The 13,597-nt window shown below is 36.2% G+C and overlaps 1 protein-coding gene across 12 annotated transcripts in view; it reads left to right on the top strand.

Annotated features, from left to right (window-relative positions):
- Window positions 1–13,597, top strand: part of DST (dystonin) — a 284,904-nt gene that overhangs the window by 143,953 nt on the left and 127,354 nt on the right. For all 12 annotated transcript variants that reach the window (XM_088053354.1, XM_088053348.1, XM_005518112.2 and 9 more), the window contains 18 exons: window positions 43–505; window positions 593–721; window positions 925–1,002; window positions 1,110–1,271; window positions 1,364–1,468; window positions 3,159–3,254; window positions 4,531–4,656; window positions 5,021–5,173; window positions 5,427–5,581; window positions 5,748–5,874; window positions 6,338–6,521; window positions 7,470–7,627; window positions 7,954–8,132; window positions 8,343–8,481; window positions 9,292–9,485; window positions 11,817–11,979; window positions 12,661–12,744; window positions 12,832–12,939. In XM_088053354.1, the coding sequence (XP_087909480.1) occupies window positions 43–505; window positions 593–721; window positions 925–1,002; window positions 1,110–1,271; window positions 1,364–1,468; window positions 3,159–3,254; window positions 4,531–4,656; window positions 5,021–5,173; window positions 5,427–5,581; window positions 5,748–5,874; window positions 6,338–6,521; window positions 7,470–7,627; window positions 7,954–8,132; window positions 8,343–8,481; window positions 9,292–9,485; window positions 11,817–11,979; window positions 12,661–12,744; window positions 12,832–12,939 (2,803 nt within the window). The remainder of the gene's footprint in view (window positions 1–42; window positions 506–592; window positions 722–924; window positions 1,003–1,109; window positions 1,272–1,363; window positions 1,469–3,158; window positions 3,255–4,530; window positions 4,657–5,020; window positions 5,174–5,426; window positions 5,582–5,747; window positions 5,875–6,337; window positions 6,522–7,469; window positions 7,628–7,953; window positions 8,133–8,342; window positions 8,482–9,291; window positions 9,486–11,816; window positions 11,980–12,660; window positions 12,745–12,831; window positions 12,940–13,597) is intronic.

The raw sequence follows: 13,597 nt of genomic DNA on the forward strand, positions 1-13,597 counted from the left end.
CATTCATTGTTCGTTTTTTTTTTTTAAATTCTAATTTAATAGAGTTGCAAAGCTTCGTGATGACCTGATGGCCATACGGACGGAATGTTCTTCTGTGTACAACAAGGGGCATGCACTGACCACAGAGCAGACAAAGCTGATGATATCAGGAATAACTGAAAGCTTAAACTCAGGATTTACAACAAACCTAACACCTGAATTAAATGCTGCAATGACACAAGGTTTAACACCTACTTTGACTTCTTCCAGTTTGACATCTGGCCTTTCATCAGGTCTGGCTTCCAGACTGACACCAACCATCACTCCCACTTACCCATCAGGCATCCCACCACGGTTAATTCAGAGCTACGTGACAGGAGTAGACAGTGGGACTCTGCAAACACTCAAACTGACGCAAATTAGAAAACCTCGTATGAAATCAGCTTTTGTGGATCAGAATTTGACAGAAGAAGAGGTGAACATGAAGTTTGTCCAGGACCTGTTGAGCTGGGTAGAAGAAATGCAGGTAGCATTTTTTGCAGAAACAGTCCTTTTTTAATTATTAAGTTTACTTTTTATAGATCATGGCTAATCTTTTCTTCCTGTTTGTAAGGTTCAACTTGATCGAGCAGAATGGGGTTCAGATTTGCCAAGTGTTGAAAGCCATTTAGAAAATCACAAAAATGTCCACAAAGCTATTGAGGAATTTGAATCCAGCCTTAAAGAAGCCAAGATCAGTGAGGTACTGAACCATGTTCTTTATTTCTTTGATTACTTTCTTACTGGGTGACCCATAAACTAATGTTGAATTTTAGAGCTGTGTTTGGGTTTCACAGTCTTACCTTTATTTCTGACCTCTACATGACTTATGATGAAATCAGAAGATCTAATGGCTTAACATGTCTAACCTTTTTATTTTCTTTTCATCTCGTATACCAAATATAGATCCAAATGACTGCCCCTCTTAAACTCAGTTATGCAGAAAAACTGCACAAACTGGAGAGCCAATATTCAAAGCTCTTGGTAAGTCAACAATACATCTTCCGTGTTCAGCTTTTTGATATGCATAATTTCTGATAAGGAATGAGCTTTAAATTCTTATTATTTTAAATCTTTTCCTTTTAATAAAGAACACATCAAGAAATCAGGAAAGACATCTGGATACTCTTCACAATTTTGTGTCTCGTGCTACTAGAGAGTTGATATGGCTGAATGAAAAAGAAGAGGAAGAGGTTGCATATGACTGGAGTGAAAGAAACCCCAATATAACAAGAAAAAAGGAATACCATGCAGTATGTATTACTAATATATTCCAGAGGGAATTATTAAGTGATCTTTAATTATTAGAGAGAGTTCTAAGACTTTTTTTTTTGTCCGAAAAAAGGAATTAATGAGAGAACTTGATGAAAAAGAAGAAGTTATTAAATCAGTACAAGAAATAGCTGAGCAATTGCTTCTTGAAAACCACCCAGCCAGGCTAACCATTGAGGTAAGTTAGTTAAACCAGCACCAAAACAGGAAAAAGTTTTGGGATTTAAGTGCTGAGTTTCGAGGGGGAAAAAAAGGGGAAAAAGAAGGCAAACTTAGAGAAAATGAAACAATATTCTAAATTAAAGGGGCCTTTTGAAATTTCCTCTTCGGCATCTCTGTTGTATTTATCTTCCAGTTTCCAAAATATAAAAATGCTTTTATAATGTGGTTACACCTTGGATTGTTTAGATGAAGTCTCCTTAAACTCTAAAATTAATTGGTCTGTACACATGTTTCTGGTCATGCAACTTCTAGAGTTGTTGATACAAATTGCATTGACAGACTGAGGGCACAGAACAGTCCTTATGGTGTTTCTTTCCTGTTGGGTTGCAAGAAACTTCACTAAGAGCTTTTGTTTGTCACTTACTGCATGTGCAGGTTCCTATTACAATTTAGGGTTGGTTTCATAACTTACTTGTCAGTGAATTATGAAACTTGTTTGGATGTTAAAAATCTTGACCAGATGATATGATTTACTTTAGGCTTGAATCTAGCTCTGTGTTATATATGTAAACAATTTACAGAAAAATTTATTGTAGCTCTTGTAGGGTCATAACAGGGTTTTCAAAGGAGAATGCAAAACACTTTTCCTTCTAGACCTTCAAGGAAAGAGTAGATACAGACAGTGGGTGGTAAAGACTGAAACAATAATTTAGAAGAATCATAGAAGAATGAAAAAGTCAGAGGGAATGTGTTTTTATTATTCTTCTGAAAACACTGAAGAAAACCTCTCCCTTCCTTCTCATGACATATACTTTGAATTATAAATGAGTTTTTATGTAATGTGGGAAATTCTGTTCTTTAAAAGTATAGGCTGATCTAATGGGTTCTTATTGGTGTAGTGTATAAATGCACTGAGGATGCCTGTTATGAAACCAGGCCATCGCAGTCATGGTGACTCTGCAGGTTATGCCATCTCCAGTGATGCTATATTGGGATATTTATAAAAAATATCCTTTAAAAAAACATTCTTTTCTACAGAACAATATATGTATTAATGCATCAATTTGAAATTCCTGGAAGACAATGGAAAAACTGTTTAGAGGTGGGAATGACAGGAGTGGAAACCCCGTAATAGGGGGTGATTTCCCAGGGGCAGGAGCTCCCCCTGCTGACAGGCCTGGGGGCGCGTTTTCAGCTTGCATTCAGTGCTGCGTTACGAGTCTTTAACTGTGTATTCAGTGCTGCGTTAGGACTTTTTAACTGTGTAGTCACAGAGTTAAAACTGTGTTCAGTGCTGCGTTAATATACGAGCTGTACCCGGCAAGAGTCCCTCTGTTTTGGCTGAGTAAATAGGCACACGGAATTGCAGATGAGCTTAGGCTGGAGGAACCTCAGGAGTTGAGCTCCCAGCAAGAGCTGAAGTACTACCAGGGATTTGTTTGGCCAAATTCTGACCAGGCCAGAGGATGATGATTTCACAGTCCCTCTGGGCAAGTTTTGTTATGTTTGCCTGTGCTGTAGCGACAGGGTTTCTTTCTTGCATCCAATTGGAATTTTCCTTGCTGCAGCTTAGTTTTCCAGGGTGAGATGGTCAGGTTTTAGCTGCCTGTGTTTGCTGCATTACCTTTGTGTTTACTAAATTCTTTAAAGGTGTACAAGTTTTAGTTTTCATTTCCATTTGTAAAATGTATTTCCCTTCCTTAAAGGCCTATAGAGCTGCAATGCAGACACAATGGAGCTGGATTCTTCAGCTCTGCCACTGTGTTGAACAACATTTGAGAGAAAATGCTGCATATTTTGAGGTAAGGAAGTAAATTAATCAGAATATGAAATATTTTAAGTTTTGTTCATAGTAAAAAAGTTCCACTAGAAGCTGTAGTTGTTCTCTCACAGTATTTGTAGAATTGGCATTTGTCTTGTACAACTACTAGATGGTAAAACATACTCCCACAGAGTTGCTACACCTCTATTTCTTCACTACCGTTATGTTAGTTCACAGCAGATGAAAATCTGGCCTGAGATTTTTTTCAGTGCTGCAGCTGCAAGTAGAGACTTTGGGAATGAAACCTTGTTCTCTTCCATGTCGTGCGCAGCTGCTGTCAGTGGAGCTTCTGTGGATGATGTAGAGTGGAGGGTGGTTAGTGATGGCCACGGGAGAACATATTCTAGGCAGTTATTCCAGGATTACTCAAAGCAAAATGCAATGTGCAGCATTAATAATGAACAGAGTATACTAGAGAACACCCTGACAGCAGACATGTGCCATGAAACACCTGTCTGATTATCTCATTGTCACCCATTCACATACTCAGCAAATGATGAAGTTACTTGCATGAGCATGATAGAGGAGCTTTTTTGTTGGTTTTGTTTGTTTGTTTTTTAATCTACTAGTTTAAAATATTTAAATTATAAGGATGAATCCTTAATGTCTTCTGGTTTGTGTGGTTGAAGAGAAAGTTAGGTGATGAATGGGTGAGATGTCTTTGGACTGAGAAGGATGAGAACCCAAAGTCAGGAAAGGGACTCTGGAGAAGACAAAGCAATTTGAACTCCTTGTGACAGGGGGAAGAAACTGGAATACTGGATTTAAGAAATGGAGCTTAAGGGAGAGAATGGGATTACCCTTCCCAGTCGTGCCTAAGCAGGACCCAAGTGTGGCAGCTCATTTCTCTTCCTGCACAGAATGTTTGCCCCAGCTGTGCTGCCTGGATTTTGCAGCTAGTTTCTATAGTTTGTAGGCTTTGTCTGTGCTTTCCATGTGAAAGTAATTGTAATTCTGAGGAAAGCAAGATTGGCTTAATAAAATTTTTTCATTGCAGGAATGGTCATTAACTGTAGGTTCAATAGCTGCAGAATTAATTTTGCATGTAGCTCGTACTGAGAATAACTGGTGCTAACAGTGTATGCCTTTTTGAAGAGTACATTTAGACATGAGATCATGAGTAGTTGAGTGTGATGCAGTGGTCACTTCCAAAGAGAAAAAGTAATTTTAAAAGACAATACTTGAAAACTTCAGTGTAGCTGATTCTGAATTTTTTAGGTTGTTTAAAAATAACCCAGATAATTATTTCATCCTAGTTTTTCAGTGATGCCAAAGAAGCCATGGAATATTTGAAGAATTTAAAAGATACCATATACCGAAAATACAGTTGTGATAGATCAAGTGGTCTTCATAGGCTGGAAGACCTTGTCCAGGAGTCTATGGTAAGATCTTTGGTAGGATCCTGTTAACAGGCATTACAATAGAAAAAGAAACATGTAGGTTATGGTGGGATATAAAATGTGTTAAGATTATTGTTTTAAAGTGAAGGAAAAATGCTGATTTTTCAGAATGTCTAAATAAATTACTCTTTTTCATAACTTTAAAATAGGTTTTATTTATTTATATTTACAATACCAGATGTGGGAAGACAGTGGCTTCAAAAAGATAATTTATTTTTGTAAAATGTGTTACTTTTAGGAAACACAGTAGAAGGAGTCAGGGGAAAGAAAAAACATAACAGGATCAAAGAGGCAGTACTGTATTCTGGACATCTCTTATGACGTATTCTTCTCTTAACTGTTCTAGGAAGAAAAAGAACAACTCTTGCAGTATAAGAGCACAGTAGCAGGCCTTGTGGGAAGAGCAAAAGCAATAATTCAGCTGAAGCCAAGGAACCCTGACTGTGTACTCAAAACATCCATTCCAATTAAAGCCATCTGTGACTATAGACAAATTGAGGTTAGAAAGTAAAATTTCCTCAAACCAATTACAGATGTAAGAATTCAGCTAAAGTTTCATTAATTACTGCGTTCCTGGAGAAAGCTGGGCTGTAAATTTCTTCCACCCTAGTAAACAAGAGCAAATCCTTTGATTAGAACATTGGTTTTGTTGTTCTGTTGCTTATTTGTTGACAGCATTTGCAGAAGTGCTTTGTACAATTATTTTGTAATGCTTGGCTCATCAAATTATTCTGCTTTTCTGTTAATACTAGATAACTATTTACAAAGATGATGAGTGTGTATTAGCAAACAACTCCCATCGTGCTAAATGGAAAGTCATTAGTCCAAGTGGTAATGAGGCCATGGTTCCATCTGTATGCTTTACAGTTCCTCCACCAAACAAAGAAGCAATAGATACGGCCAACAGGTAAGGACAAAGTAAAACTACCTATTTTCTATTAAAATCCGCTTACATGAAGCTTAGGTTTAAGGAGTATCTCACAGTTTTTGTTGGTTTGTTTTTTGGTTTTTTTTTCTTCTTTTTCTGTTTTAATATGTTACCCTGATCTGAAGTTGGAATTTTTTTGTTTCAGGATTGAGCAGCAATTTCAGAATGTCCTGGCCCTTTGGCACGAGTCACATGTAAACATGAAGAGTGTGGTGTCCTGGCATTACCTGACAAATGAAATTGAAGCTGTTCGAGCTGGCAATGTTGCCTCAGTAAGTGGTATGATTAGGAAGGGCTCTTAAACATTTACTAGGAAGTTACAGGATGACTAAAACTGTGTGCAATCACAGAGTGTTGCTTTGCAATACTGAAAAATGACATGTTCCTGCCTAAGTTATCACTGTTACTGTTGGAAAGAAGAATCTGAGATATTTTTTGAAGTGTCCCTATTTGTCCTTGCTATTGTTTGCTGCTGCATGGCGTTAGATGGCAGAAATGAAATCCGATGTAGGGTTGGCTTAACAGAGGCCATTCCTGATGTGAAAGACTGAAAAGGATTTTATGTTAAGTGTAAATTATCAGATGTCAAGTGGACTCCAGCTAAGGAACAGTGAGCTTTCAGAACCTCAGTTCTTTGACATTACCTTCTTAGTAATTGATCAGTATTGCTTTTTGATAAATTGTGTGGGTGATGCACCATTGCTGAGTGTGTTTTGGGTCTGTAATCTGTTGCAGATAAAGACAATGCTGCCAGGTGAACATCAGCAGGTTCTAAGCAATTTACAGTCCCGCTTTGATGATTTTGTGGAAGACAGCCAGGAGTCCAAAATCTTTACAAGCTCCGATATGGCACAGCTGGAAAGGGAGGTTAATGTTTGCAAACAATACTATCAAGAGCTTCTCAAGTCTGCAGAAAGAGGTAAAAGTTAGCTTAGAAGAGTAGAAAGATACCCTTATGAGATAGATTTTGTTCTTCATCTTGAGGTCTCTTTATCATGGTGATATTATTACAGTTTGTGTTCTTTTGAACAGTCATTTTAATGATGTGTGCAATTGCATTGTATAGAGGCTCTTAATTTTTTTTAGACCTTATATATATTAAGCTATGTAAAAATATTGATGTGTTACATAACATATAAATGCTACAAAAATTTTTACACCTAAGAATTTATGATGTGCATTACAGCTCACTGCATAGTCCTGCTTTCCTTGTTTTTGAATGCTGGAAAAACAGCTTGTTTACTTTATTGAATTTGTAACATAATGTCCTAGGGTGTCCCAAACCAGGGCACAGTATTAGAACTTTTTTCACCCTCTTAAGGCAAGGAAAATGTCATAGCTATTTTCCTAGCTCCACAGGATGCCTATAGTTACTGCTCTCTTAACTCTAATTAACACTGTATTAATACAGTGAGAACAGAAAGCTTAAAATTGCTCTTTCGATTCACTGTTGAGTGGTTGATGACTTAAAGAAATACAGTAGTCCAAAGCTGATTACTTCATTAGCAAAGTTCACTAAACTTCAGGAAAGATGTGCCCTGAAAGGCATCTGAAAGAGGATTTATGTCCCTGATACCATAAATTAAATGAATCAGTCACTGAATTTAGCAGTGTCACCATAGAGGTAATGCCTGTGCAGAATGATCACAGATAGTAATTTTTCATGTATGAGGAGATGATTTAATAAAAACAAAAAATCAAGAGTTTCTAAGATTTTCCTTATAACCAAAATTTCAATGGAAACTGATGGTATTTTGGCCAGTCAGGAAAACACCTGTAGAGCAATGACTTGATAAAGCCTGAGAAGTTATGTTGAAAATGACACGATGTCTTTGCTGGCTAACATGTGCCTTAATTCTTTCAACAGAGGAGCAGGAAGAATCTATTTACAATCTGTACATCTCTGAAGTCAGAAATATCAGACTTCGGCTGGAGAGCTGTGAGGAGAGGTTAATACGGCAGATCCGGACGCCAATGGAAAGGGACGATGTACATGAAAATGTGCTTAGGATTTCAGAGCAAGAGGTGAGCCTTTGAGAAAGTCTGTTTTACCTAGGAAAGGTTTTATTTAAAAAGCAAATATATCCCGACTTTTGAGTGTAAGCCAGGAAGATTTGCAGTGTGACTTGAAAAGAGGAGTCAAATATTTAGCTTGTGTTTGTGAGCAAAAAGATGCTGATCAGTGGCAACTCTGTTAGTTTCCCTATTACACATACATTTCTCTTCAATTTTTTTTCAACATTGTCATCATCAAAGAAGCAAAGGAGGGCAGACCTGTACTCATAATAATATGGAGAGTATCTATCAGGTTGATGTAGGATGAAAGCACTATCAGTCTCCTCATTTTACAGAAACTGAAGAAAGAACTGGATCGACTAAAGGAGGACTTGGGAGTCATCACAGATAAGTGCGAAGAGTTTTTCAGTCAAGCTGCTGGTTCACCTTCAGTCCCTACTCTGCGCTCTGAACTCAATGTTGTTATACAAAACATGAATCAAGTTTACTCCATGTCTTCCATTTTCATAGATAAGTACGTACTAGACTGTCTTCCATCACATGTTTTAGTTTACAGTTTTGTCTTAAATTAAAACTATTAGTATGAATAATACTGATTAAAGAAAAGAGAGTTAACATTTTAACAGTGTATAAAGGGGTACCCTGTGACATGAAAAGGCTGAAAACCACAAATCTGTTGAGTGTTGGTATTGATGGTTCAGTTAACAGGGGGTCTGTTTTCCAGATTAAAAACTATAAATTTGGTGCTGACGAACACCCAGACAGCAGAATCATTAGTAAAACACTATGAAACTAAGTTGTGTGAAGAAGAGGCAGTAACGGCTGACAAAAACAATATTGAAAATCTGATGGGTACATTAAAGGTAAGAGCTGGCTGGTGCCTTTTCATGGGCAAATCAGAAAAATAAGACAAAAACTATCTGTCTTGTAACATCTGATTTTGTTATGCTACACTCCATAGTGTATCCATACATTGGCTTGTGTATTTAGTTTTAGGTGGTATTAGGATTGACATTTCAGAAAATAATGGCAGTTTTGGAGCATTAGGATTTGGATAGGTTGAAAGCATGTTCCTACTGCTGCAAAATGTGTTGAGCTATCTGAACTTGCAAAAGTGACACTTGTTAATGCTGCAGTAAGATTTTCTTTGCTCTTTAGAAGGTAGCATATACTTTAGGGTAATATAAACATATGTTATGCAAATTTGACCACAGTAACATTCTTGCTACTGCTTCAGTGTACTAAGCAGGGTTTCTTAGGAAGTTTGGCAGGTATCTTTGAGAAATGGAAAGATTGAAGTTTAGCATATTTTTGTTTGCTGTACATAACTCATTTTAATATTACAAATTATGACTAGTGGTTTTTTTGCTAGATAGAATGATTGGCATCTGCCTAATAATTTCTTTGAAAGCTGTAGTTTATAAGGTGTGTTCGTTTGATGTCTGTATTTTGATCTATGTGTTGTGGGGATTGCTGTTACTTAGAATTACTTTGCAGTTTATTGCTTCAGACCCATTCTGGTGTCACTCAAGTATTTTAGCAAGCAGAAATCAAATATTAATTGAAACATTTTTATTAATTCATTTATACGGCATACTCATGTATAATACTCATTTTATAAAATAGTGTCTTAATTTTGACAGTTATTTACAACTTTTTTTATCACCTACTAGCAATGGAGATCTGAAGTAGATGAGAAAAGACAAACATTCCATGCCTTAGAGGATGAACTGCAGAAGGCAAAGATGATCAGTGATCAGATGTTTAAAATGCACAAGGAACGTGATCTTGACTTTGACTGGCATAAAGAAAAAGTTGATCAGTTGGCTGAGAGGTGGCAAAATGTTCATTCTCAAATTGAAAATAGGTTTGTATGACTTTATTATAATCCATTCATGTTTTATACTGGTTTTTGGTTTTTTTATTTTTGAGAAAAAACAATCAGAAATTAATGTTTAAACAGGTCTGAACTTTTTTGGAATGTGCTGGGATGAAGACCTTTATTGTGCTGTTGATAACATTGTTTTACTTTTCCACTGGAAATGTCTGTGACTGTTAAGTTCCAAAAGATGAACAAGATGCAGAAACTTACTACTTACCAATACACAGTGTAGATAAATTGTCTTTTTTCTTTAAAAAACCAAAAAACAAAAAACAGACCTGCAGAAATGGCTGGCAGTCCTATGGAAATACCATCTGTTTCTCCACATAATTAGTTCTGATGGGCCAAATTGATGAGCTGATTCATCAGTTATTATTGGATTCACGTTAATTTGCTTTTAATTACTCAAGTGTTAAGTCTGGAAGTTCTTAGCTTCCATTGACTTCTGTGATAATTTTTGGTACAATCACTTTTTGGTGAAGTGCCTTTTATTTTTTTAAATATCCAGTAGAGATAGTGCTCTAAATTCAGCCCTTTACTGTCAGGTTGATACTGAAAAATGTTGCTCAGTTACACATGCCTATGCAGATGTGCAGATACAGCTGAACACACCTACCTGTATTTCTGAAGGAGATGTCCATGTATCCTGGCATCCATGGCATTCTTGGAAATGCTTTTTTCTTCAGTCTCTACAGTCCTGTTTCCTGTATGTAAAGGAAGTAGAAATGTAGAGGATGAAGGAAAAAGTATGGGCAAGGGTTGAGGAATTGTGTACTGTGCAGTCTGAACTTATTTCCTTTGAAATGTACTTTAGTTTGTCATTACAGATAGCCTGAAAAAGAACATTGAAGATAGTGCTGTTGATATAAAAGTTCACACAACTACCTGTCACATTTTTGTCCTCCTTCTCTAAGGGGTGAATATACAATTCAGGTGCAATATTGAAGTTATTCCCTCGTAATTAACTAATTTAGTTGTGTCTGTCTAACATTGCTGGAAGTTAAAAAGAAGATGGGGAAAAGGTCACTCATTTAAAGCTGGCTGCAGAATAGCTAGCTTAAGTTCCACCTCTTATTTTTCATCAGTTGTTAGTGTGACATAATTTAAGTAGTTTTATGAGGTACTGAAGTGTTCTTATTTCTTCAAGCATGAACCGCATGCTCTCCTCCCAGGACTGTATCCTGAACAGAATATGCTGAAAAATGACTGCTAATACATAGTGGCTTCTGGTGTAAATAGGACAGATTGTGGTAACTGCAGTACAGAGCTGTAAATAAGCTGCTTTCTGCAAATATTATCTCTGCTTCTTCCTACCAACTTGACACTGATAATCATTATACAAAATGTATTTACAAATATTGGCTGCAGTTATCATGATCCTTTCTCTTTTTCATGGTTATTAGCTTTAAAACATGCTTAAGTATGAAACCTGAGCAAAAAAAAAATTTCCTTTGCTTGCTTTTTTAATCTCCTTTTGGCATCTTAAGAACAACACTAGAGCAATTCAAAGTATTCATTCCAAGCTGAGCTGTAAAAGGTTATTCAATTCTGTTTATTCTCCAGTGTTGAGTGGTCATACTTATATGATCTTTTAAGTAGAATCATAGAATATCCTAAGTTGTAAGGAACCACAAGGATCATCAAGTCTTAACTCCTGGCTCTGCAAAGAGCAGCCACCAAAATCACACCATGGTAACAAGTATAAGGATCATGAAAGAAAAATTGTCAGTATCTCCCTCAGTATGGAAGTGACTTTAAAGAAATACACAGAATTCTCTTTTTGCATCAAAAACATGATTTAAAATTAGATGTGCATGTTCAATTACTCTTGCACATTAACATATTTTCAGTCTTTAGTTTTAGTGTAACTCCTGCTGTTTTGTGGGCATGTAGAGTATGGTGAACCACTACTTGACTCCATCATGACACACTCCTCAATTCATAGATTACATTTTTAATACTCCCACTTGTAACAGAGCGGTTTGCTGTAGCAGAGGCCTCCCTCTTTCTTGGGGTTTCCTTGTGGAGTTTCAAGCAGTTGAACACACTAATGAAGGATGTATGGAGTTTCTTGTGTAGTAGGATCTCTTCTGGATGTCCTTTATGACAAATGGAAAGAGTTTGTCAAGCTGGGAGCCCTAATATTTGAGAAATGAATTTGCTGTTTAATTAGTGTCACTTTAGTATGTTTATACTGTGAACTGTAACAGAGCCAAGGCATTTGAAGCCTTTGAAGCTGTATTTGCCTTAGTGTTGTATTTTTTGTCTTTAATAATCATCTTCTCCCCTTTGATTTGTCTTCTAAAATAAAATCAGGTTGCGTGACTTAGAAGGTATTAATAAATCTCTGAAGTATTATAAAGATACTTACAATTCTTTGGACACTTGGATTCAACAAGTGGAAGATACTCAGCGAAAGATTCAAGAAATACATCCCGAGAATAGCAAAGCATTGGCTAAGCAATTGAACCAACATAAGGTATGAAAGGGATGTCATTGTGGCAAACCACTGCAGTAAGCTCTAACCAAAGAATTACAATATCAGTGGTATCAACCTTGTTTATTAGTATGAGGGGCTTATATCCATCAGCCCTTATTGTTAAACTCCAAATAACCACCAGATTTTATGATTTTGTGTCAACAGTGCAGCCATGAATAAATCATCCAGTGACTATTGTCACTGTGTTATAGACCAGATTGTTTGGTCCTCAAGTGTACAAGAACATCAAAACCTTAAAACTTCTGGACTCACTTTACCACATAATTTCATATTCAGTGCTGCTTTTTTTTTTATTTATGGATGTAGAAATATTTTTATGGAACCATAGCTAAACTCAACATCTTTCTCCTGCAAGAAGGAAATGCAATATGAATAGACAGGATAATAAATTATATGCATGAAATGATACATTCCTGACTTAAAGTTCATTCCCCAACTATTAACCTGGCTTTTTCACTACTTCTGTACTGTAAATCTCATAAAGCTGAGGAAGTAGGCTTGAGCATAATTACTTGTATACATATGGATAAGATCATATTAGATAAAGTAGATGTTAATGAACCATCTATTTGTGTTAAAAATATTAGACAAAGTAGAAATGTTAATTATAATAGTAATAAAATAACTTTTAAGATGAAAATGTATATTCATATTTTCCAGATGCTGGTTTCTGAGATTGAAATGAAGCAAAGCAAAATAGATGAATGCCAGAAGTATTCAGAACAATACTCAGCTGCTGTGAAGGTAACAATAACATTACACTTAATCTTATTTTTTTAGTGTCAGTATCATGTGTAATGTCAATGATTTTGTTTATTTTCTCTTTTACAGGACTATGAGTTGCAGACCATGACCTACAGAGCTATGGTTGACTCCCAGCAAAAATCTCCAGTAAAGCGCCGAAGAATGCAAAGCTCATCAGACTTCATTATTCAAGAGGTAACTGGTTTCTTATGGCAGGAAAATGTGAGTTTTTGCTTAAAACAGAGTAAACACAAGAATTCAGTTTTGGATTTAATAATGGTTAAATATGGTAATCCAAGAAAGATTGGGTCTTTTCTCTCTAGATACACAATATAACAAGTATTCTCTTGTTCCTTATGCTGCATTTTGGTAGCAAGATAGTATAATGCAGCTGATTTAAAAAAGTCACCCAAATTATAAAAGGCTGTATGACAACTGTGCCTCAGTAAAACTGCTTAGAACTACCCCTGGACTGGATCTTGAGCACAGTAGACAAGAAGTTCATCTTGACCATAGTAAAACCTACCAGATCTAGACACTTTGATAGATTCTAAGGCAAATCAGCCTACTTCGGATGAGAAAGATAAATCTGTCTCTCTGCAACCTGTTAGAGAGAAGAACAGTGACAAACATGGCTTGTTCCTCTTGAAACCTTTTCATGCAGGGATAAGAATCATGAGACTATGAAGTTAAAACATTGTCTTCTGTTTCTTCTTGTGGAACTGCTCACAGATCCTTAGGGTTTTTTGTTCAAGTGCACCTTGTTGACAGCATTGAATTTTGGAATCAAAATTAGGACTTTGGATTCCACAATCATGATTTTGAAATCAAAATAGTAAATATTTTTAGATAT

The sequence above is a fragment of the Pseudopodoces humilis genome, chromosome 3, assembly GCF_049639895.1.
Source record: "Pseudopodoces humilis isolate 2021_Gansu_Grassland_sample_001 chromosome 3, ASM4963989v1, whole genome shotgun sequence".
NCBI classification, from domain to species: domain Eukaryota; kingdom Metazoa; phylum Chordata; class Aves; order Passeriformes; family Paridae; genus Pseudopodoces; species Pseudopodoces humilis.